Genomic DNA, 23,290 nt, shown 5'->3' on the forward strand with positions numbered 1-23,290 from the left:
GTTTCATGGCTCGGTGGTTCAGTTTGTGAGATTGAGCACCTCCTGCGGTCCTGCTCTGAGGCTGATAGCACAGAGTCAGCTTGGGATTCTCTCTCTGCCCCTGCCCCCCCTGCTCACATGCTGTCTCTCTCAGAATAAACAAACATTAAAAAAAAAAATGGTTGAAGGGAACATGACAATAGGTGTGCACAGTTCTTTAGAGGAGTCTGGCTATAAAGGAGTGGTGACAATAAAGAGGGGCTTTAAGAGATGAGACTTGATCATGTCTGAATGTGGATTTAAGGAAAGAAAGCAAGATTGAAATTACAGAGAGAAGGAATAATTGTCAACATATAAAGATTCCTGAAAGTAGTTAAGAGATGCAATCCAGACTACAGGTATACTTATTTACCTTAGATTGGAGGAGGGCTACCCTCTCCACTGAAATAGAAGAGAGAATGGAAGTAGAACTCAGACTGCCCCACTCTTGCAATGATGTGTTCTTTCCACTAAAATCATGCCATAAATATTCTGAAAAGTGTTCTAAGTAGGACAACAAACCAAAAAAAGAAAAGGTTTTTTTAATGTTTATTTATTTTTGAAGGTGGGGGAAGGGGGAGACAACAGAGGATCTGAAGCAGGCTCTGTGCTGAGAGGAGAGAGATGTGGGGCCCAAACATGGGGCCCAAACTCACAAACTATGAGATCATGACCTGAGCCAAAATCAAGAGTCATAGGCTTAACTGACTGAGCCACTCAGGTGCCCCTGATTTTTTTTTTTTCTAATTAGACTTAGGATCACAGTGCTTCAGAAGAAGGGCTCTGAAAAATGACTTTAGGACAAATACCTGAAGTATTTTTCACAGATTGTCTAGGAATTCTGCAAAGGGTTAAAGCAAAAAGCAAGAGAATAATCTCTAAATGACCCTAAAAGAAATGGATAATCAAAAGCCTCAAGGTTGCCTTATTTATCTGTATTCTAGGATTTAGTTTCTTGATCAAAAATCACAAATCTAAAGACCACTGGTATAAAATCCAAAAACAAAAGGCTCTGATGGCACCAGATGCACCAAGTGAAGTGGAAGAGGACTCCTCCCTGCTGGTCTGCACACTCTGGTCCTAGCAAGCATCAAATCCAACTAATTCACACTCCAGCTCCAGGTTTCCTAAATTATAAACTACCCTGTAAATTACTCTACTTAGACCAATGTGTCCTTGATATCAAAAGGTAGTTTTAGGAAGGATACTCAACAAATATTTTATTGAGTCTTTTTAAAGGACAAAGATCCAAAGACCCAGTAGTGACCAAAGATGACAAGGAAGACCCCGTTTCATGGCATTTAGGGTACAAGATCATCTTTCTTCATAGCTTGGGCTCTATTGGTTCTTAAAAAGCAAAGGGAAGATAAGGAGGGAGAATACCACTTTGGACCACTAGCCTATCCTTCTAGCCTTAACAATTTCTTTCCTAGCATTCCCCAGAATTTTTTTTAAAAGCTGTTTTTTTTCTCATTAATTTTTAATGAAGTCAAAATGACTAGCCCAGGCCCCTATCACATTTCCTGTACATACTTCAATTTACTTACATTTGAATTGAAATGTTTTAACTACATCTTTGCTAGTATTACATTGTACTATATTTCAATAACCTCAATTCCATAATATACTGCTTTCTAGGTCCTGAACTGAAAACTAATTTAATCTATTAATGAAATCAATGCTCTTTCTGTTTCCATGAAGTCTTTCTTGTTCTAACAAAACTTCTACCTCTGATAAAATAAAACTTCTACCTCTGATAAAATAAAAAATAAACACCTCACAATCTACTCTAAAGATTAAGAAAAACCAAACAAGATCCAGTCCTTCTATTTAAGTTAACTAAAACAAAATAAGGCAATAATCAAGTTAGAATTCTTCATTCCATACTTAAAGGTTTTCCTTGTAGACTCTAATTAACTCAAGATATTAGTTATATAGTAAACTTAAGTAATTGCCTCTTTTACTGTTCTTTAATTTTGGAGAATTAAACAACACAGAAGAAAATGCTATTTCAAAAGACAGAAATGCTTAATTTTTCAGAAATTCAAAAAACCGATGTAATTGCCATAATATCTACTACTACAGCACACTAATAAGTGAACAGTTAAAGAAAAATCAGTTAAGACCACTTACACTAGTGTTGACCTTTTCTGGGAAACATTGCCTCAAACTTAACCAGCGTAACAAACAGCTTATGTAATTTAACAATCCATTTATTGAATACTACACACTTCAAAAGCTCATTAATATTAGAAATTAAATTTTAAACATTAAAGCACAACAGCATATGTAAAAATTCAATTGCAAAGATGTTGCTGAAACGTGATTATCAATTATATCAATGTATATCTTATAGAAAATATTAAATACTAAATGGTATCTTACTTGCAATCTTGACTCTTAAAAATAGCACTGTAGATAAATGGCCACTTACATACAGGTTTCTTTACTCACTGTTGTTGATAAATCAACATACCTTCAATCCTACAAATTCAAAGGTACCATTAAAGATGTATTCAATGCTTCACCGGAATTTCTTTCCTACCTTAAAAAAAAAAAAACCCTAAATTTATAATATTTTTTTAAAAGAAGGCTGTGTTTAAAAGATAAAATGAGATATAGTAAGGAATATGCCTGACCTAGATTTTGATCCCAGTTATCTCTCTCCCTAGGGAAATTATGTTGGCTAAGTTGCATAACCTCTGATAAGTTTTTGTTTCCTCTTTATAAAACCCTTGTAGGACTGTTATGAAAACTTGAGAGACTGTTAACAATCACATTTACAAGACAGCCTGGCATTGACAGGCATTAAATAAATGGCAGCTGCTTAAATGAACATTATATTAAGACTTACTGCTATTAAATTCCTGTTGTTCATTGTAGCAGCACTGCCCTATATGAAGATCCACTTGTAGAGGTCAAACTCAAAATACCTATCAACTGTCCTTCAAAATCACTCAGTTCTTTAATAAAGGTGGACTGCAGAATCATGATGTAATAGTGAATTCTACAATACTGAATTCCCAACTACTACTTACCAACAAGTCTATCATCATGATGCTTAAGTGTTATAAAATACTTTTTCTCGAATTCAAACATCCAAGTCCTATGCCATGTTTATGGGATTCTTAACCATGTGTAACCATTGGTAGACTTTTACAAATCTTTCCAAGGATTTTCATATCTAAGTTCTAACTAAACAGCAGGGTCAGGAAACTAACTGCAAAGCTGTTGGTCTATAAATATAACATGGTGAAGTAAGTTTCATAAGGAACAATGAGTTCAGTAAAACATAGGAGGGGAAAAAGTTACCTCCATTTTTGTCAGCCACTTACCATCCCATCATCTTCATTAAAAATGTTATGAAGTTACACAAGCATAGCTGAGCAGAAAATGGACAGAAAATGTGTATGGGAAAAGACTATGAAAGAAACAAGAAACACAATTTCTAATACTAACAAGACAGAAAAAAAAAAAAAAACCAAACAAAAAGAAAAAAGAATAAAGGCAGAGGAAAAACCCACAATCCCGTCCCAAAATTAAATTTCATTTTGTTATATTAAGAAACTGAAGAGTTCAGAATTACAATTGAAGAGATAGTACGAAGTTGTACAACTGCAATGAAGAGTTGTAGATGAACTACCCCAAAGCGCAAAGCTTTGGATTTATATGTCCTGAGAATGCAGTTAAAACTGCAAAACAAGAAAATAATCTACATAAAGTTATTTCAATGGACTCTACTGAACTTGCATGCAATTTTAACCATGAATGAACAGATTATTCTTACTTTTTTCCTTTAGTCACTAATAAAGTTCAGACGCAAAAAACCCGTGTCATCTTAAAAATCTCTCAATCTTCCCATTAATTTACAAAAAGTTCAATTTAAAAAAAAACAGAAACACTGAAATATTTACAACTGGACAACACTCCCAGATAAAGTCTTCAGTTACTCACCAAAGCAGGTGCAATGCTTCTTAATGTGACTGGGTCTAGTTCTAAGACTAGGAGTCAAACTATAACTGTGTCCATACTAAATAATCTATTTTATTCATACTTAAGACAGCTTACTGACATTAATGGGCTCTACACTGGGAAGTATATTATAGTATGTGATTACTGCAGTCATCACACCTGGAACATGACACGGTTATCCAGAAAACAAAATTTGTTAGGAAAAAGTAGATTATTTCTAATCTAAATCACTAAAATAAACTATTAAATGCATTGAGAAGTCAAAACTTGCCAATAGACACAGCCCTAGCTTGAGGTTCTTTTTTCAAATAGTTATTTGGGTTACTCTTTCCCTTTGTTTCTGTGTGTACAGTGATAATGCACTAAGAATTTCCACAGGAGATATATTAAAAATTCAGCTTACAAATGTATATTCTATTACAAAAATTATGCCCTTTACTATAGCCTAAATAAAGATACTGAGGTAAATGACAGCCATTCTATTACAAGTTTTTGCAAAAATCATAATTATAAACTCCTCAAGTCTTGCTCTGCAATTTATAAAACATGCAAAAAATGAAAATTTTTTAGACTCAGGACACTTAGCAGTTTGAATCAGCTGAACTGATTTAAATATTTCTTTGCAATGTAAAAAAAAAGGAATCAAAAGACACAGGAGAAAATCAAGAGTTACTCCTCCTTGAAGACCTATTTCAACAAACTTAATAGTACTTTTTACCATTCTAAGGCTATTTTAAGGAAAAATCTGATATACAAATAAGGAGACCAATTAGTTTACCAGTAACATTAATTTTAAAAATAAAATAAAAATTGGCATGCCAATTTTAATCAGTAAAGAGGAAGAAAACCATTACCAAAGAAGATATTCATTAATCCCTTAATATAATCCCACCTTTCTCTGTAAATTCACAAGAATTACAGCTAACAATTTTAGTGAAAAAAAACTTTTATTTATATATTATAACCTATAAAATTGATCTTCAAAAACCAGTAACTCAACCTGCTTTTTCTGCTACCACCAAATACTTATTCTGACTGATCATTGTAACAAAAGTAAACAATACTTTGTCATGATTCTAGATTAAGCTGTTACTCTATTTATATGGGTTGCAAATGTTAAAAACATACACACACAAATCTTCAGCCCTAATAATGAATTCTCAGTTACTGCATTCATGTTAGAATACTACATAAAACTTCAATGAAGACAACAAAACCATCCAGTCAAGGCACTAATGTATTAACAACATTTCTTCAACATTTTCTGAAGAGAACACCAGCAATTTTCTTTATAAATACTTAAAAAAACTAGACTCAGAAAATCAGATATTTCTGCAATAACAAAAACTAGAATTTGGTCAAAACAAGTATCTCATGTCCTTTGAAATCATGAATTCTTTCAAAACTTACCTATACATAAAACTAGAAAATTCCACAATCTATATTAGACAAGAAATCAGCAAACTTCAAATACTTAAATCCACCCTATTGCTCCAACAGAACACAACCCAATCTTTTGTAAACAATTTACTTTAAAACAGACATAAAATATAAAAAAGTTAACATTTCTTTTGAAAAAGTGAACACTGAAAATAAAGATTACCTACCTAAAATGCAGTACCAGAATTTCGACTGAATTACCACGTAAGTATTTTTGTTAGCAGGATTATGACATATAGAAAATTATAAATCTGCTTATTAAAAGGAAAAGCATTTTTACACCAAGCCTATGAAAAAACAAAGCTGTATTCTGTGTAACTAAACGTATTTTACCTTATTTAAATATGAGGACCAATGCCTCCTTTATTCTTTGGGATAGAGACCTACTACTCATAGCATAGCAACTGGGGGCTATTCTATTAAGAATATAACTGAATTAAAAAAAAAAAAAAAGAATATCTGAATAGAAGAGAAATTTTGATGAAAATATTTAATCAGTAAATTTCATATTTTTATAGATTTTTAACATCAAAGCAATGACTTCTAATAGTGACTATGGTATCTTTTATTGCATATTCATAGCTCGTTCTGTTATTGTTCAAATAATAAACAAATTAGCCAGAATGCTAGGAGGGGAACTACTGATTTAATATGCTTAGTGGAACTATTAAATTAATTTTGTCTTTAAAAAAAAAAAAAACTTCAAAGTCTTTCAGAATTTAATTCTCCTGCCTCAATATGGATCTATAATTTAAAAAATCAGCAATGATTAATGATCTCTACATGATTATTTAAGTACTCAGAAGTACTAAAAGATGAAATTGATCCATTATAAAATCTGGAAATTTATTTCAGGCTACTAACATGAACATACTTCCTTATAACATTAATCTTTCAAACGCAATTCTCTAATTCCTTGAAAATGTGCTTAACAGATATTAAGCATCTATTAATCAAAATCTATAGATTCACAGCACTATTCCTCTCAACAGTTTTATAAAGACAGAAGGAAAGGAACACATAGTATATATATCTAACAGATTTTTCATCTGTCCCCAAATTAAATTCTTCTGTACTATTCTCAAAATGTGCTAACTTACATGATAAATAAAATAATGGGAAACACAAGCCCAAATACTACGAAGTGTTACCCTTAAATAAAAAAAAATACGTGAAAATACTGGATGAAGAAAATGTGTATATATATAAATATATATACATTTACACACAAAACATGGGTTAGCATATTCCTACTATATCACATTTAGTTAAGATGAACAAATACATACAAACACACGTGTTAAACAAAATAGAGCAAGATAATATTCAAATGTAAATAGCACTGAATAGTACAAATAAATAGAAATCATATTCTTATCTCACAAAAGGCAATGTAAAACAGACCTTGTTGAGAGTGCTATATTTAGTTTTGTGCCTTGCACTTAGTATTACTTAAAAAGTAATATATAGATGTGGGATAACATTTAAAGTAAAGTTGAAAAGAACAGCAAATGGTTTTAAACAACATATAAAGGCAGATTATTAGGTTCAGGATGGGCTGGTTTAGGAGTCAGTTAATGGACCATGAAATATTATGTAAAACATTTGAAGGATCAAAACATTATTTTTTAAAAAGCATGTAATTAGCTAGGGTTTTTTCCTAAAAAAAGAGCAAATCAAAGATTAGGGTGAATTACAAAATCTCTGAAATGAATTCCATCTCAGGTTTTAAATTTTAAGAGACAGAACACAATCTAACAAAGAAAACTCTCCAGTGAGACATATAGTTGGCCTACAGAAAAATTAAAACCAGAAGAAATAAAATATCCTACAGGACAAATCTTCTTACAATTAATGCTAAGGACCTGTCCAAAAAATTTTAATATTAGAATTATACTGTGTTAAATTAAATAGAGAAAAGTGATTTATTATCAGAATAACCTGAAGAGCTTTTTCTAAATATACAGTGATTTCCCTATTTATCCACTCCAGAATTGGGGAGTGTGAAGGGGCAGGGCAATGGTTTGAGAAGAGTGATGAATATGTATATGATATATTATGAATATGTACACTGTGGAGAAAACCACCCAGGTGGTTGACATACCTACTGCTATATAGTATTTAATAGAGAATTTAAGCAATATGCTCTAATTAGCTTATAAATACTTTTGTCACACAGACAAATCTGCAGAAACATAATTTTACCTGTGTACTGAATAGGGGAATCAACTGAGGTGCCTATAAAAAGTTAGTATTTCTTACATATTTAAATGTAGGAAAGGTAGCTAAGGAAAATTACTAGCATTTTATGCAAAGTTAGATTTAGATATGAGCTATAAAACTGTTCAACATTATCTACAAAATAGGTAAAATTAGTTTAAAATTCAGTTGTAGAAAAACCATTCTAGGTCCTATCCACACTACTCAGATATTTTCATAATAACCAAGGGAATTACAACAAAAAAACTATAAAAACATTTAAAAAACCATTTTATATAATTTTTATTTACACTTTAGGATTTAAACAACTTGCTGGGAACATCCCTTGTGGGACAACGTAGTCTTTTTTTATTTGAAACTATTAAACTTCAAGATAGGCTCACTAATTTTTTTCAAGGGCAAGCAACAAATGTGTTAGCTGAAAATAGCCAACTTAATGATTATTTGTAACACAGACTTGATTAGGTGAGCCTAGAGATCCTCCCCACCTCTGTCTCCCCTGTGAAGGAGGAGGTCTTTGTGTGCTTTTGTGTGGCGGTTCCACTGAATTCATTACAATAGAGATGGACATTTCGTATTCGTAACGATCCAACATCTGAGCAATCTTCTTTCGAGATACACCATGTTTATTCCTCCTACCAAAAAAGAAAAGGATTTAATTCTTTAGGGTAACAAAGTACAGATTCTAAATTATATTTTACAAATAAACACTAAAAGATATACCTCATTCACACACATTTTGGACAAAAAAAATTTTATACTGGCTCTCAAAAATTTTAACAATATTTTAAAAATACTGAAAGACACCATAAATCACAACAAAATGTTAAAAGATAGTATCTTCTTCACACAGAACTAACTACCAATTTGCTGAACCATGGAGTTAATCTCCCCCTAATTGGCTTCTAATAACAAATCAAAGATTATAAGACAGTGTTTTCGGAATTATAGAGGAATTGAGTGGACTTCTAGGGCTTACAAAAGTCATATGAATATTTATCACTTTTTAAGTTATTTTAGGACACTTCCTACTGTATTTTTATAATTTATTATCAACACCAAATTATTATTAGAGATAAAACAACTTGGACGTATTTTACAAAACAAAATGTTGAGTGACAGAAATTAGAAACAATGAATATACATTGTATTTTATTTATATAAAATTTGAAAAAAGCATTAAACCATGGTGTTAGGCAAAAGATGTTTTAGAAAAAAGATGCATTAAAAAAAAAAAAGAAAACAATAAGATGCATTAAAGAAAGGGAAGTAATTACCAGGAAAATTGTTACTAGGAAAAGGAATTGGAAGAACTTTTGAGGTGTTAATAATATTCTTATAATGTGGGTAAGGTTAAATGAATATTTACCTTACAGGAAATTTGTTAAGTTGTATATTTACATTTTACATAATTTTGTGAATTTATTATGACAACAAAAAGTGGTTTAAAAATTACTCTTGACCCTCAAAAAACTTTTAACATTTTATTTTACCCTTGTAGTTTTCTGTAACTTGACTTGGATATGGCAAAACACACAAGAACATATTTTACATTTATGGTTATAGTTCTAGATTTACTAATGTTAATTAATTTTTCCCAGAAAAGGGACACAAAAGAAATGTTTATGCTTTAAAACTATTGCTATTATGGTCAAGATGAGAAGAGAAAGCAAAAAGGACTAGAAGACAAAAAAAAAAAAAAAATGGCCAGAGGGGAAAGATGAGGTTGAAATGGCAAGATATAACTAAATCTACAATATGTCAGAATTGGTAATTCAATCAACTTACCAAAAAAAATCTGTCAGACTATACTAGACATCAATTAAGCTCACTTTAATTTATAAAGTCAATTATATTAAGAATTCTAATAAATTTCAACAGTCCCTCAAATGTTAATGAAGCCTAACTGTATTTGTATTTCATCAATTCTTTGATTCTGCATAACCCAAACAGCTTTAGTTCTTAAACTTGTCTCTTCTACTTGAGGTGAAATACACACAGAGAAGCAAGCAAACAATACTGAATATTAATAAATCTATCAGTTTTATCTACATATGATCACAGTATGCAAATCAGAAAGGGAAAAGGGGTAACCAAATGAATAAAAGGTAAGGGGAAAAGAAATTAGTTGAACATCATACACAGAATAATAGCGTTAAGCTGGAAGAGGGCAAGCTGAAGTGGGGAGAAAAAAACTGGTTTTTAAAAAAAAGGAAGCGATGGCTGCACAACTCTGTGAATATACAGTTGACCCTCGAACAACACAGGTTTGAATTGTGCAGATCCACGTACATATGGCTTTTCAGTAAATACAGTGCAGTACTGTAAGTGTACTTTCTCTTCCTTATGACTTTCTTAATAACACTTTAATATATATAACATACAAAATAGGTGTTAATTAGGTGTTTATGTTACCGGTAAGGCAGCAGGCTATAAGTAGTTTGGGGGGGGGGGGAGGGGGGTAGGGAATCAAAAGTCATTATCAAAAATGGAATCAAAATTCCATTATCTGTGGATTTTCAACTATACCAGGGGTCAGCACCTCTATCCCTTTCATTGTTCAAGAGTCCACTGCACTGAGAACCATGAATTGTACGCTTTTAATATGTAAATTGTAAGGTATGTGAATTATATTTCGAAGTTGTTACCAAAAGCAGAGAGAGGAAATAAAAAACAAAGAAAGAAAAAGAGTCATAGGAAAACCAGTGACATGAGGGGAGAGAGATCAAGGTAAACACAAATGGAAGGCCAGGGTTGAAATCCACAATCCCTCACCACAAATTTTGAAACTGACAATGCTCTGAAAACTCAGTCTTATATTGACTCAGATGGCAGCAAAATCTAATCAAACCTGTACTCATCTGGCAGTACAACAAACATTAGATTATGCAGAACCTTTCTTATCTAATTACAGGACTAGTCATGATTTGCCACAGAAAAATTAAGATCTGTGATTATGACATGCTGCCCCAAACTCTGCTAAGCGTATGATGATTGCATATACGCACTATATCACCTTTCTTGAAAAAACAAACAAAAATAACCAAAACCTGAATTCTAAAACATACTGATTACAAGGATCTTGGTTATGGGATTATGAATCTGTAGTAGTAAAGATGGAAAAGAGAGAGCAAGCCGAAAACCCCAGGTAAAAAGGTGATGGGAGCTAAAATGGGAAGAGAAGTCTGAAGGGTATTGCAGATAAGTGGCCTCACTAAACACCAGAGGAAAAGTTCTAACTTTTTCTTGAAAGTATTCTGGATCTCCACTAGCATTCAATAAACTATGAAACAGTGGTAGGAATTCACATAAGAAAAAGTAACACACTTAACAAGGAAAATTTAATAAAATCTACCAAGGGAAGGTGCCCCAAGAAGCCTTGAAGTCAATGCTTCTCTTAACAGAAAGTGAGTAGTCCCTATTCACAAGCAGCAAACATAAGACAAGCAAAAGCTAGTGAAGCAATTGGGTAAAGAAGAAAGAAAAAAAGAGAAAGATTCAAAAAATGTTTTCAAAGATAAGGATTCAAAAACAATTTGAGTGCCTTACTTTTCTAATTCTTCAGGATCAAATTTCCACCAAGTTTCAGGTTCATGAAACTCTACTCTGTATCCTTTTCCTATGGCCTACACAAAGGAAAGGAAGAAAACAAAAACCCAGAGAATACTTCTTAAAGTAAAAAAGAAGGCAGATAATTAGGAGTTTCATTTAGACAATACTTCTAAATTTGCTCTACCAAGAAAAATTCTACTTTTAAATAACATGGTCTATAAATATACTAAGACAACTTAACTGGACAATTTCAAATTACTATCCTCAAGTCCAGGCAAAACTAACAAGATGAACATATTTCTTTATAAGTACTATTCCCAGGTTTTAAAAACTAAGTAAATGAATACACCTCTTTATAAAATAGGGACAAATGTGTACATAATACATATCAAAGCAACCAAAATTTCAGAATATGAAAAAACTGACAGGATAAAATATTAAAATTCTCTCATATCTTATATTTACCATTTCCACATATGGTTTCATTTCCCAAGCTTGTGTATTAGTGTTGTCTATTATAACTGGAGATCTCCCTTGATTGATAGCTTGTTTTGCTGAAATAAAAAATAAATTTAAAAAACAAAAACAAAAACCAGAGGACTATTAGGTTAAAATATACAAAATAAAATGTAAACATTCATATTAAGAAATTTTCTATATCTCTGTACTTAAAACTAAAATTATGCAACCTCTTGAGTCAGTGCCATGAAAAAAAAGGACTCCACATTTATTAAAAGGGAATTAAGAGACATAACCACGGACAATGTGTATTCTCTAGATCGGATACTGGTTTTGACAAACTAACGGTAAAGAACATTTGGGGGAAAACATTTTGTTGAACTTACAGCTAAGGAAGCCTTCAGTCTAGAGCTAACTTTCATTTAGAGGAAACACCGAATACAGTCTGACTATGAAAAGAGGTGAACATTTACTGACATGGCAAGATGAAAACTGGTAACTAAAAATGGCAAATTATAACATAATATGTAAGTATGACTTTATTTTGGTCAAAATACAGACATCCAGGGAGAGTTACTAAATATCAAAAGTGGGCATCTGAGGGTAACGGGAATATAAGCAATCTATGCTTATCTTTATCTATATTTCCCAATGTTCTATAATTATAAATAATGCCTTTGAAATAAGAAACTTAGGGTTTTGTTTTGTTTTTTTAAAGAACGCTATGGAGGGGCGCCTGGGTGGTGCAGTCGGTTAAGCGTCCGACTTCAGCCAGGTCATGATCTCGCGGTCCGTGAGTTCGAGCCCCGCGTCGGGCTCTGGGCTGATGGCTCAGAGCCTGGAGCCTGTTTCCGATTCTGTGTCTCCCTCTCTCTCTGCCCCTCCCCCGTTCATGCTCTGTCTCTCTCTGTCCCAAAAAATAAATAAATGTTGAAAAAAAAAATTAAAAAAAAATGCTATGGATATATTATTACTTGCCAGCAAAACTTTACATACCAAGTAGCTAAATACCAGTTAACTGACTTTGTAAATATTTCTTAGGACTAGAATTCTCGAATTAGGAGCTGAGATCACACGGAACTTTTCTAAACTACATCTCCCTATCCCTTTGCCATCTCTTCCCCATGAGGTAAGAATCACAGCCACAGTTAATGACAAGAGTGTGCATACCCCAAGTGTAAACAGACAAGAAACGTAATTAAGAACCTACAATAAAATTTAAAAGGCTGAGGCAAAAGGCAATGCTATGGAAGTTTTGTTGGTGCTTAGAATTCAAAACATTAAGTTCTTTTTTTTTTTTTTTTCAACGTTTATTTATTTTTGGGACAGAGAGAGACAGAGCATGAACGGGGGAGGGGCAGAGAGAGAGGGAGACACAGAACCGGAAACAGGCTCCAGGCTCTGAGCCATCAGCCCAGAGCCCGACGCGGGGCTCGAACTCACGGACCGCGAGATCGTGACCTGGCTGAAGTCGGACGCTTAACCGACTGCGCCACCCAGGCGCCCCTCAAAACATTAAGTTCTACATGATGAAAACATTTATACAGATGTCTAAGGACAAACAATTCCAAAGGTTAAGTAGTAATGACTGTCGTGGAATACATATTTGGAAGAAGATGTCTCTAACAAAAGAAATTTTGAATTTGGGTCATAAATAGCCTACCAAAATGCTATCATCTCCCATTGCTCTATCCCGAATCATAAACAGTGATCAAATCTTTCATTAAAAAAAAAAACTTACTAAACTAATTATCTTAAATGTCTAATAGTTAGGCTATCACCTCCAAGGAGTTACATTCCAGAAGAGGAGCTTAATAACCAAATTAAATCTCTGATTTCAAGAATGGGAAGATTATCCTCTTTCAATGAAAAGGCATCATGTAATACCACATTTCAGTACACTCCAGGAAAAAAGTTCCTAAGTAAACAATGTTTGAATACCCAAATAATGAGAGTCATTTCTTAAACAAAATAACCACCATATTTTAAGAAACAGTAATGACACCTTGGAGAGGTTTTTAATTTACAGACAATCTAACATGAATTTAGAGTCTTCTAATAACACATACATGAAGCAGACAGATATTCCCAGAATGGTACCTGGCATTTAAAAGTATTCAATAAGGGGGTGCCTGGGTGGCTCAGTCGGTTAAGGGTCTGACTCTTGACTTCAGCTCAGGTCATGATTTCATGGTTCGTGGACTTGGGCCCCACACTGGGCTCTGTGCTACAGTGCTACAGCATAGAGCCTGCTTGGGATTCTCTCTCCCTCTCTCTCTGCCCCTCCCACCTCTCTTTCTCTCTCAAAATAAATAAACATTAAAAAAAAAAAGTATTCAATAGGGGTGCCTGGGTGGCTCAGTCAGTTAAGCCTTCGGCTCAGGCCATGATCTCATGAGCCCCGCATGAGCCCTGCATCAGGCTCTCTGTGCACAGCCTGCTTCAGATTCTCTGTCTCTGTCTCTCTGCCCCTTCCCCATGCATGCACAGGCCAGGCTCTCAGTCAGTGTTCTCACTCCTTGCTAAGTGCCTGGAGCCTGCTTGTGATTCATTCTCTCTCTCTCTCTCTCTCTCTCTCTCTCTCTCTCTCTCTCTCTCACACGCGCGCACACACACACACACACACACACAATAAACTTAAAAAAATAAAAATATTCAATAAACATCTGTTAAAACGAGAAATTTAGTCCTAAGTTAAGTCATGACTGTTAGTTATCATTACCTTGAAAACATTTATGTTATACTGATAATAAAACCAGCACTTTATCTAAGCACTATTCTTTGTTCAGAAAGTATAACTCACATGACATAAACATTTTAATGTAATATTCTAGACCAGTACTGCAAAGAGAAAAAAATGTTCCACACAAATTTCACAGTCCACCAAAGGTATACTGGCTTCATTAAGGAAAATGTTTCAGTAAGGAAACAATTCACTATTGGATAAAACCATTAGATATAAGATTGATGGAGAACTTGATAATGGAGTAGGCTGCCCCTTTGAAGCTACTAATCAATCTTAGCATCACTAAAATTGGGACAACTAGACATATGGTTACATACATACATACATACATACATAAACCTAACAAATCCTCCTGTCTAGAACTAACCTCTATTTAAATACAGGAGAAAGAACAGGTTAAATAGTTACCACATGAAGCAGACAATTACAAAATATGGGACATTCTGTAGGACAAATAACGAAGCTCTACAACAAATTAATGTTATGAAGACAAAAAGAAGGGATAAAAGAGGATACAGATTAACATAATTAAAGGAAACATAAAACCAAATGTACTGCGAGGAACTAGCTTGTACCCTGATTCAAAGAGAACAACCGTAAAGAAATACTTACGACAACAGGGAAAATTTCATTACAGGGTGAGTATTACATGATGTCAAGAAATTGTTTTTTTAAGTGTGATGATGGCATTGCAATTAAGTAAGATGCCATTAAGAAAAAGTTCATTTGAAGTGCATAAAATATGATGTCTGCAATGTACTTTAAAAACCTTAGCAAATAAAAGTTGGTGGGGGGGGGGTTAAAACAAAAAGGATAAAGCCAATAAAGGCAAAATCTCAATAACTAATAATAATTCTGAGTGATGGATGTATGGTGTTCATTGTAATCTCTCTACTCTAGGTTTAAATTTTTCATAATAAAAAACAATTTGTGGGGCACCTGGGTGCTCAACCAGTTGAGTGTCGGACACTTGATTTTGGCTCAGGTCATGAACTCATTGTTCATGCGATGGAACTTTGCATCAGGCTCCATGCTGACAGTGTGGAGTCTGCTTGGGATTTTCTCTCTCTTTCTCTCCCCCTCCCTCTCCTGCTCACTCTCTCTAAATAAACTTAAAAAAAATAAAAATAGAAACAATGAATCATCAATGCATTCTTCATCTTTTTAAAAAGAAATTAACTTATAATGTAAGCACTTACTAGCTCTAGATCAAAAGTTTTCAATCTTGACTGCAACATCAGAGTATCTGGATAACTTTCTAGTTATCTGGTATCTAGCATCTGGATACCAGTGCTCAGATCCACTCCAGGCCAACTAAACCACAATCTGTGGAGCTAACATTAACTCATTAAGTTTGTTTTTTTTTAAGTCCCCAGGAGGGGTGCCTGGGTGGCTCAGTCAGTTAAGCTTCTGACTCTGGATTTTGGCTCAGGTTCATGGGATCAAGCCCCTCTTCGAGCTCTGTACAGACAGTGCAAAGCCTGCTTGGGATTCTCTCTCTCCCTCTCCGTCTGCCCACCCTCTCCCCCAGCTCACATGTGCACGCACATTCCCTCTCTCTCTCAAGATAAACTTTACAAATAAAAATATGTGTGCCTATGTTATGAACCACCAATCTAGAAAGAGAAAAAACTAACTGATGTGCTTCTAAAAAATGTATTAAGTAGATTTTTTTTTTGCAGAATAATGTCAATGTGAAAAACTTTTAATATTCAAAGGTATTATATGAAGACTTAACATTACCATTATTCATAGAAAAATACTTTTTGGGAATATACAACAGTTTCAAGAGTTCTTTGAAATTTATTCCTTAGGTATAAAATAAAGGTTATCAAAATAACCCGCATCTCTATTTTGCCAGCCTATACTGGTACACTATTTACAGTTTACAAAATATACCTTTCTAAATTCTCTAATTTCATAACAACCTTGATCAAGTAAGGCAAATATAACTATCATTGCCTCTAACAGATGAAAAAATTGGGTCTCAAAGCTATTTAATGGCTTGCCAAAGTCATTCTGCTGGTAAAAGTCAAGTTGAGAATAAAAACTCAGTCTTCTCCTAGTCAAATATTCCATCCCAAAGACATGGCCCAAAACAAACCTCTGTTCTGGTTCCAGTCATGGGCATCACCAAGTTGATTAACATTATACCTGTACCCATCTTGATGGTGAAAATAGTCATCAGTGCTGAACACAATGCCATCACGACTCTGACCAAGCAGAATTCTGTTAATAAAAGAAATCATAAGGTGCCATTTATAAAATTTATAACCATCAAAAATAAGCCACACAGGAATGAATCTCTGGTACTTACCTGTAAATATATAGCAAACATAATAGCACGGGAGCAGATTTCAGATTTCAAACATCACTTCACACTTAAATCTATACAATTACAACCAGTAACGTTTGTAGGTGGCATTTGTATCACCACTTTTAAATTTTTTTTTTTTCAACGTTTTTTATTTATTTTTGGGACAGAGAGACAGAGCATGAACGGGGGAGGGGCAGAGAGAGAGGGAGACACAGAATCGGAAACAGGCTCCAGGCTCTGAGCCATCAGCCCAGAGCCCGACGCGGGGCTCGAACTCACGGAGCGCGAGATCGTGACCTGGCTGAAGTCGGACGCTTAACCGACTGCGCCATCCAGGCGCCCCAGTATCACCACTTTTAAAAACATTCTTCAACCAATCCCCAAATTATGTTAACTATTATCCATGTTTTAACTTTAGTGTGAACTTGTATTTATAGTTTCTAAAATTGCCTAAATTTAGTGCAATAAGTAACCTAAAAGGCAAATAAGCCTAAGCAATTCATCTGGGGAAAACTTTATTTGACCTAAGATAGCTTTGATAAACTCATTTCCACAAGGCACAAATACATATGACCTAAAAGTGGAAGTCAGAAATAGCTTGAGGCTTAAGGTTGTGAAATAACATGTAACCCTCCAAAGTATAATCAAACTTTAAATCTGCTAAGAGATTAAATTACTAAATGAAGTCAATTACTAAGCACTAAATAAAAAACACACTCTTCAAATAAGTCAATGATAATCAAACTTTGTTCTCACAATATGATACTACCTTAAATTTCTAGGCACAGTGAGATTAACTAGTGTTCAGATTGTCAGAGAATTCCCCAAACCAGTGACTCATGAATTAAACTGGGGCGGGGGGTGCTGAGAAAAGGTAAAAAACAGTGAATATAATTTGGATCCAACAATAGAAGTTTTTTGTTGTTGTTGTTTCTCTCCTCCCTCTCAGCCATTAGGCAAGTGGATATCATTTTATAATTTTCTTAGATGGGAAGAGAGTGGAAAGTGGTGGAAGGGATTGAAAATAAGAGTATTGTCATGGGATGATTCAAGAACACATACCTCCAAATCAAAGGAATAGGAAGGACTCCAACTATTAAGACAAACCTATCCCTCCTTTCCTCAGCTTATTGTAAACCTGTAAATAGGCATACCTCAGAGATACTGCAGGTTCAGTTCTACACCACAATAAAGGGAGTCAAATTAATTTTTTGGTTTCCCAGGGCATATAAAAATTATTACTAAAAAAACTATATATATATATATATATATATATATATATATATATATATATATACACACCTTAATTCAAAAATATTTTATTGCTAAAAAATGCTAACCATCATCTGAGCTTTCAGTGAGTTGTAATCTTTTTTGCTGGTGGAGGGTCTTGCCTCAATCTTGATAGCTGCTACTGATCAGGATGGTGGTGGCTGAAGGCTGAGTGGCTGTGGCCATTCTCTAAAACTGGACAATTTTGTATTGTATCGACTCTTCCTTTTGTAAACAATTTCTCTGTTTGATAGCATTTTACTCACAACAGAACTTCTGTGAAAATCAGATTTAATCCACTCAAAACCTGCCACTGCTTTAACAATTAAGTTTATGGAATATTCTAAATCTTTTGTTGTTATTTCAACAATGTTCACAGCATCTTCACTAATGGACTTCATCTTAACAAACCACTTTCTTTGCTGTCCATAATAGGAAACACCTCATCTGTTAAAGTTTTATCATGAGATTGCAGCAATTCAATTACATCTTCAGGCTCCACTTCTAATTCTAATTCTCTTGCTCTTTCTACCACATCTGCAGTTGACTTCTCCACTGAAGTCTTAAATCCATCAAAGTTATCCATGAGGGTTGGAATCAACTTCCAAATTCCTATTCATATAGATATTTTGACCCCATGAATCATGAATATTCTTAAGGGCATCTAGAATGGTGAATCCTTTCCAGGAGGTTTTCAATTTACTTTCAACTTACTTTGATCAAAGAATCACTATTTTTGGCAACTACAGCCTTACAAGATGTATTTCTTAATAATAAAACTTGAAAATCAAAATTACTCCTTGATTCACGGGCTGAAGGATGAATGTTGTGGTAGCAGGCATGAAAACAACATTAATCCTGTTCTACATCTCCACCAAAGCTCTTGGGTAACCAGGTATACAGCCAGTGAGCAGTAATAATTTCAAAAGAATCTTTTTTTCTGAGCCATAGATCTCAACAGTGGGTTTCTAATATTCAGTAAACCATGTTGTAAACACACATGCTGTCATCCATGCTGTCTGCTCAGGCAGAGTGCATTTAGCATAATTTTTAAGGGCTCTAGGATTTTGGGAATAGTAAATGACTACTGCCTTCAACCCAGTCACCAGCTGTGTTAGCCCTTAACAAGAGTCGGCCTGTCTTTTGAAGCTAAGGCACTGACTTCTCCTCTCTAGCTATGAAAATCCTAGATGGCAACTTATTCCAGTAAAAGAATGTTTGTCTACAGTGAAAATCTGTCATTTAGTGTAGCCACCCACCTTCATTAATTATCTTAGCTAGATTTTCATTAATTAGCTACATCTTGCTGCAGCTTCTACACCAGCACTTCCGCTTCACCTTGTACTTTTATGTTATGGAGACAGCTTCTTTCCTTAAACTTCATGAACCAACCTCTGCTAGCTTCACACTTTTGTGTAGCTTCCTCACCTCTCTTAGCCTTCACAGAACTGCAGAGTGAGGACTCTGGATTAGGTTCTGGCTTAAGAGAATGTTGTGGCTGGTTGGATCTATTATCCATACTACTCCAACTTTCTCCATACTAGCAAGGCTATTTTGCTTTATCATCATTTGTGTGCTCAGGGGACTAGCACTTTTAATTTCCTTCAAGAACCTTTCCTTTGCAGTCACAATTTGGCTGCCTGTTTGGCTCAAGAGGCCTGGCTTTTGGCCCATCTTGACTTTTGGCATGCCTTCCTCACTAAGCATAATCACTTCCAGCTTATGATTTTAAGTAAGACGTGCAACTCTCCCTTTTAGAACACTTAGAGACCACTGTAGGGTAACTCACTGGCCTAATTTCAATATTGTTGTGTCTCAGGGAATAAGTAGGCCTGAAAATAGGGAGAGAGATGGGGGAACAGCAGGCTGGGGAGCAGTCAGAATACAATGTTTATCAATTAAGTTTCCTATCTTATATGGGCACAGTTCGTGGCACCCCAAAACAATTATAATAGTAACATATGAGTTGCCTGGGTGGCTCAGTCAATTAAGCATCTGACTTCGGCTCAGGTCATGATCTCACAGCTCATGAGCCGGAGCCTGCTTCCGGGTCTGTCTCTCCCTCTCTCACTCTGCCCCTCCCCCACTCACACTCTGTGTGTCTCTCTCTCTCCTTCAAAATTAAACATAAACAAAATTTTTTAATAGTAACATCAAAGATGACTAATCACAGATTACCATAACAAATATACTAAAAATAAAAAAGTTTGAAATATTCTTAGAATTGCTAAGTGACATAAGGACATTCAGTGAACAAATGCTTTTGGAAGAATGGAGCAAAAGACTTTCTTGACACAGGGTTACTGCAAACCTTTAATTTGTAAAAAGTGCAGTATCTATGAAGCACAATAAAACAAGGTATGCTTGTACATTTTATAATAAAAATAAAAGTGCAGATATAAAAAAAAATTTAAACACGCATTTCCAATTATAGAAATTATAGTTCGAATTACTTCAAACAAAGCAAATGAAATTAAATGGTTAGTTATTTGCGAGGCTGGAGTTGGATTTCTTTTTTAAGTCACCATGATTTTTCCAAAATATACTATCTAACATAATTGGCAGCTTATTTGTTTATACAGACAACCCAGAATATTAAAATGCTACAATATTAGCATTCCAAACCAAAGCTCAATCATCTAAAAATAATTTTGACCATAATCAGCCTTATCATATCAAATTATTTTCAACAGTATCAGAAAAATGATACCACCTTTCTTAGACATCCTGTTTCATTTTTTTCCATTCTTTTATGAGCACTGATTTTTCAGATACTAATAATACCATACTACAAACGTATAATAGCTTTTGTACCCAAGAAATGTTTTAACCACAAAAAAAGGTAGGTGGCAGGGTGTGGAGAGGGGAGGAGGTAGCAAATCAACTTACACCATTAAACCAAGTAAACATCAAACATGAATAAACCTCTATGAAGAACATCTTAAATATATAAATCATAATTACAGCAAATAATTTTAGCTTGGAGAGAGACTTTTTCCTCCCAGACTGTTCATGCAGCTTTTAAAAATTCCCTGAATTACCTCAAACTGTGAAGCTTTATTTTGGGGATTTATATAAAAAATTACCTATAATCTATTTGGATATATGTGATGCCATATCAACCATCTGAACCAAAAACAAGTTACTTAAAAATATTAACATTTTCAAAATTCTTATGGTCAGATTCTATTAGAACTTTCACACATTAAGTAAGGTGTTAAAATGAATCCTCCAAATGTCAAAACTTAGAACTCTGAAAAATCAAGTATCTAATAAAAAAAATCAGGTATGAACTCACTGGCTACTTGATTTGTATTTTCCAGAATATATCTATCTTTTTGAAAACTTACTATATAACAAGCATTTTATGTATATCTATGACCCCATTTAACTCTCCTGACAACTTTGCCAATTTGATATTAAACAAATCCAGAAAAAAAAATGACTTCAGAAATCAGGCTCCTGGAGTTACATAGCAGTGTCAGAGACAAAACCAATGGCTTACAATGAGGCCTGCTTCCTGGTATTCACCCCCTCCTATAATCCCTTCCCCTTTAGTGTGAGTGGGAGTCAGCGACTACAGCTTCTAACACAATATGGCAAGGTTGATGTAATGTCCCTTCTGAGATTAGATTATAGAAAAAAGTGACTTATGTTTTAGGCTCAAAGCTGGCTCTCCTTCTCTTATCAGAGCTGTGAATGGAGAGCATCCCAAGGAGAAAAGAACCAAGGGAGGTCTCCAGCCTATAGCCAGCAACTAAATGAAGCCTTCAACCCAACAGCTCACAAGGAACTAAGCCTTGTCAACAACCTCAGTAGAGATCTTCCAAGCAGATCCACCCCAACCTTCAGATCAGAACAGAACCCTAGCCAACACTTTAATCAATAGCATTGTTAAAGACCTTGGACCCAGAGGCACCCAGATAACTGCACCCAGACTCCTGTCCTTCAGAAACTGTGAGATGATAAATGTTTGTTGCTTTAACTGTTTTTAATAAGGTAATTTGTTACACAGCCACAGATAACTAGCAGTCTGTGCTTATAATTCTTCACTTAAGTAAGGAACAAGTGAATTCCGTTCCTTAACTGTTTTGGGAACCCTAATGGCCTATTATGAGTTAATTTTCATAATTTATTTTTAAATTTTCTAATAACTATACATTATTTTCTCTAATAATCCATGTGCATTTACGACCAGAAGTGATTTTTCCAAAAAAAATCTGAGTAGAACTGACATTTCATGAATGCTTTATCTCCTGCATTCCCTTATCCCTGCAGGGTGGCCCTGCATACCCTTATCCCCAAACCACTTCACTGGGGCACTTCACTCTCTAAACACTCTTTCAATTAAGAATAGCATCTACTAGGGGCACCTGGGTAGCTCAGTCGGTTAGGTGTCCGACTTCCGCTCAGGTCATGATCTCACGGTTTGTGAGTTCAAGCCCCGCGTGGGGCTCTGTGCTGACAGCTCAGAGCCTGGAGCCTGCTTCGGATTCTGTGTCTCCTCTCTCTGCCCTGCTCACGTGCTCTCTCTCTCTCTCCCAAAAATAAACATCAAAAAAATTTTTTTTCTTTTAAAAAAACAGATACCTACATAAGGGAAGGTCAACCTTTTCCTCTGGAATTTAAACTGAGATCTCCTCCAAAAGCAGGGAGGAAGAAAAAAAAAGCTCTTCCCATTTCTCTTTAAACTGCAATTTCTTGGGGCACCTGGGTGGCTCACCTGGTTAAGCTTAATCGTGGGACTTCTGATTTCATCTCAGGTAATGATCTCACAGTTCCCATAGGATTGAGTCCTGCATTGGGCTCCATGCTGACAGCAGGAAGCCTGCTAGGGATTCATTCATTCTTTCTTTCTCTCTCTCTCTCTCTCTCTCTGCCATTCCCCCACTCACCCACACTCTCTCTCTCTCAAAATAAATTAAAAAACTTAAAAAAAAAAAAACCCTACAATTCCTTATGGCTGCTATAACAAATTACCACAAACTTGGTGGCTTAAAACAGCATGTATTATATTATAGTTCTGAAGGTCAAAAGCCTGAATTCAGCTCCTGTGCTAAAATCAAAATGTGGGTAGGCTGGCATTCCTCCTGGAGACTCCTTAGGAGAATCTGTATCCTCGCCAAATTTTCCAGCTTCTAAAGGCCACCTCCATATGGTCCCTTCCTCCATCTTCAAAACCAGCAGTGTAACATCTTTCCTCCTCTCTGAAAGTGCTTCAGTATTTATCTCTTATCAACTCCCAACATTTTGCTAATATAATAATGAAATTAGTTGCCCATTTCTGAAAATAC

At 34.7% G+C, this 23,290-nt stretch overlaps 1 protein-coding gene across 2 annotated transcripts in view; it reads right to left on the bottom strand.

Annotated features, from left to right (window-relative positions):
- The window catches only part of N4BP2L2 (NEDD4 binding protein 2 like 2), a 73,983-nt gene that overhangs the window by 45,083 nt on the left and 5,610 nt on the right, over positions 1-23,290 (bottom strand). Inside the window, exons 3-6 of one of the 2 annotated variants that reach the window (XM_030308927.2) lie at positions 16,512-16,636; positions 11,668-11,756; positions 11,200-11,276; positions 8,139-8,285 (exon numbers count right to left, since the gene is read on the bottom strand). In XM_030308927.2, coding sequence (XP_030164787.1) covers positions 8,139-8,285; positions 11,200-11,276; positions 11,668-11,756; positions 16,512-16,636 — 438 coding nt within the window. Of the gene's footprint in view, positions 1-8,138; positions 8,286-11,199; positions 11,277-11,667; positions 11,757-16,511; positions 16,637-23,290 lie in introns of those variants that run through there. The other variant, XM_030308931.1, reaches the window with a different exon arrangement.

Source organism: Lynx canadensis, chromosome A1 (genome assembly GCF_007474595.2).
Source record: "Lynx canadensis isolate LIC74 chromosome A1, mLynCan4.pri.v2, whole genome shotgun sequence".
Taxonomy (NCBI): Eukaryota; Metazoa; Chordata; class Mammalia; order Carnivora; family Felidae; genus Lynx; species Lynx canadensis.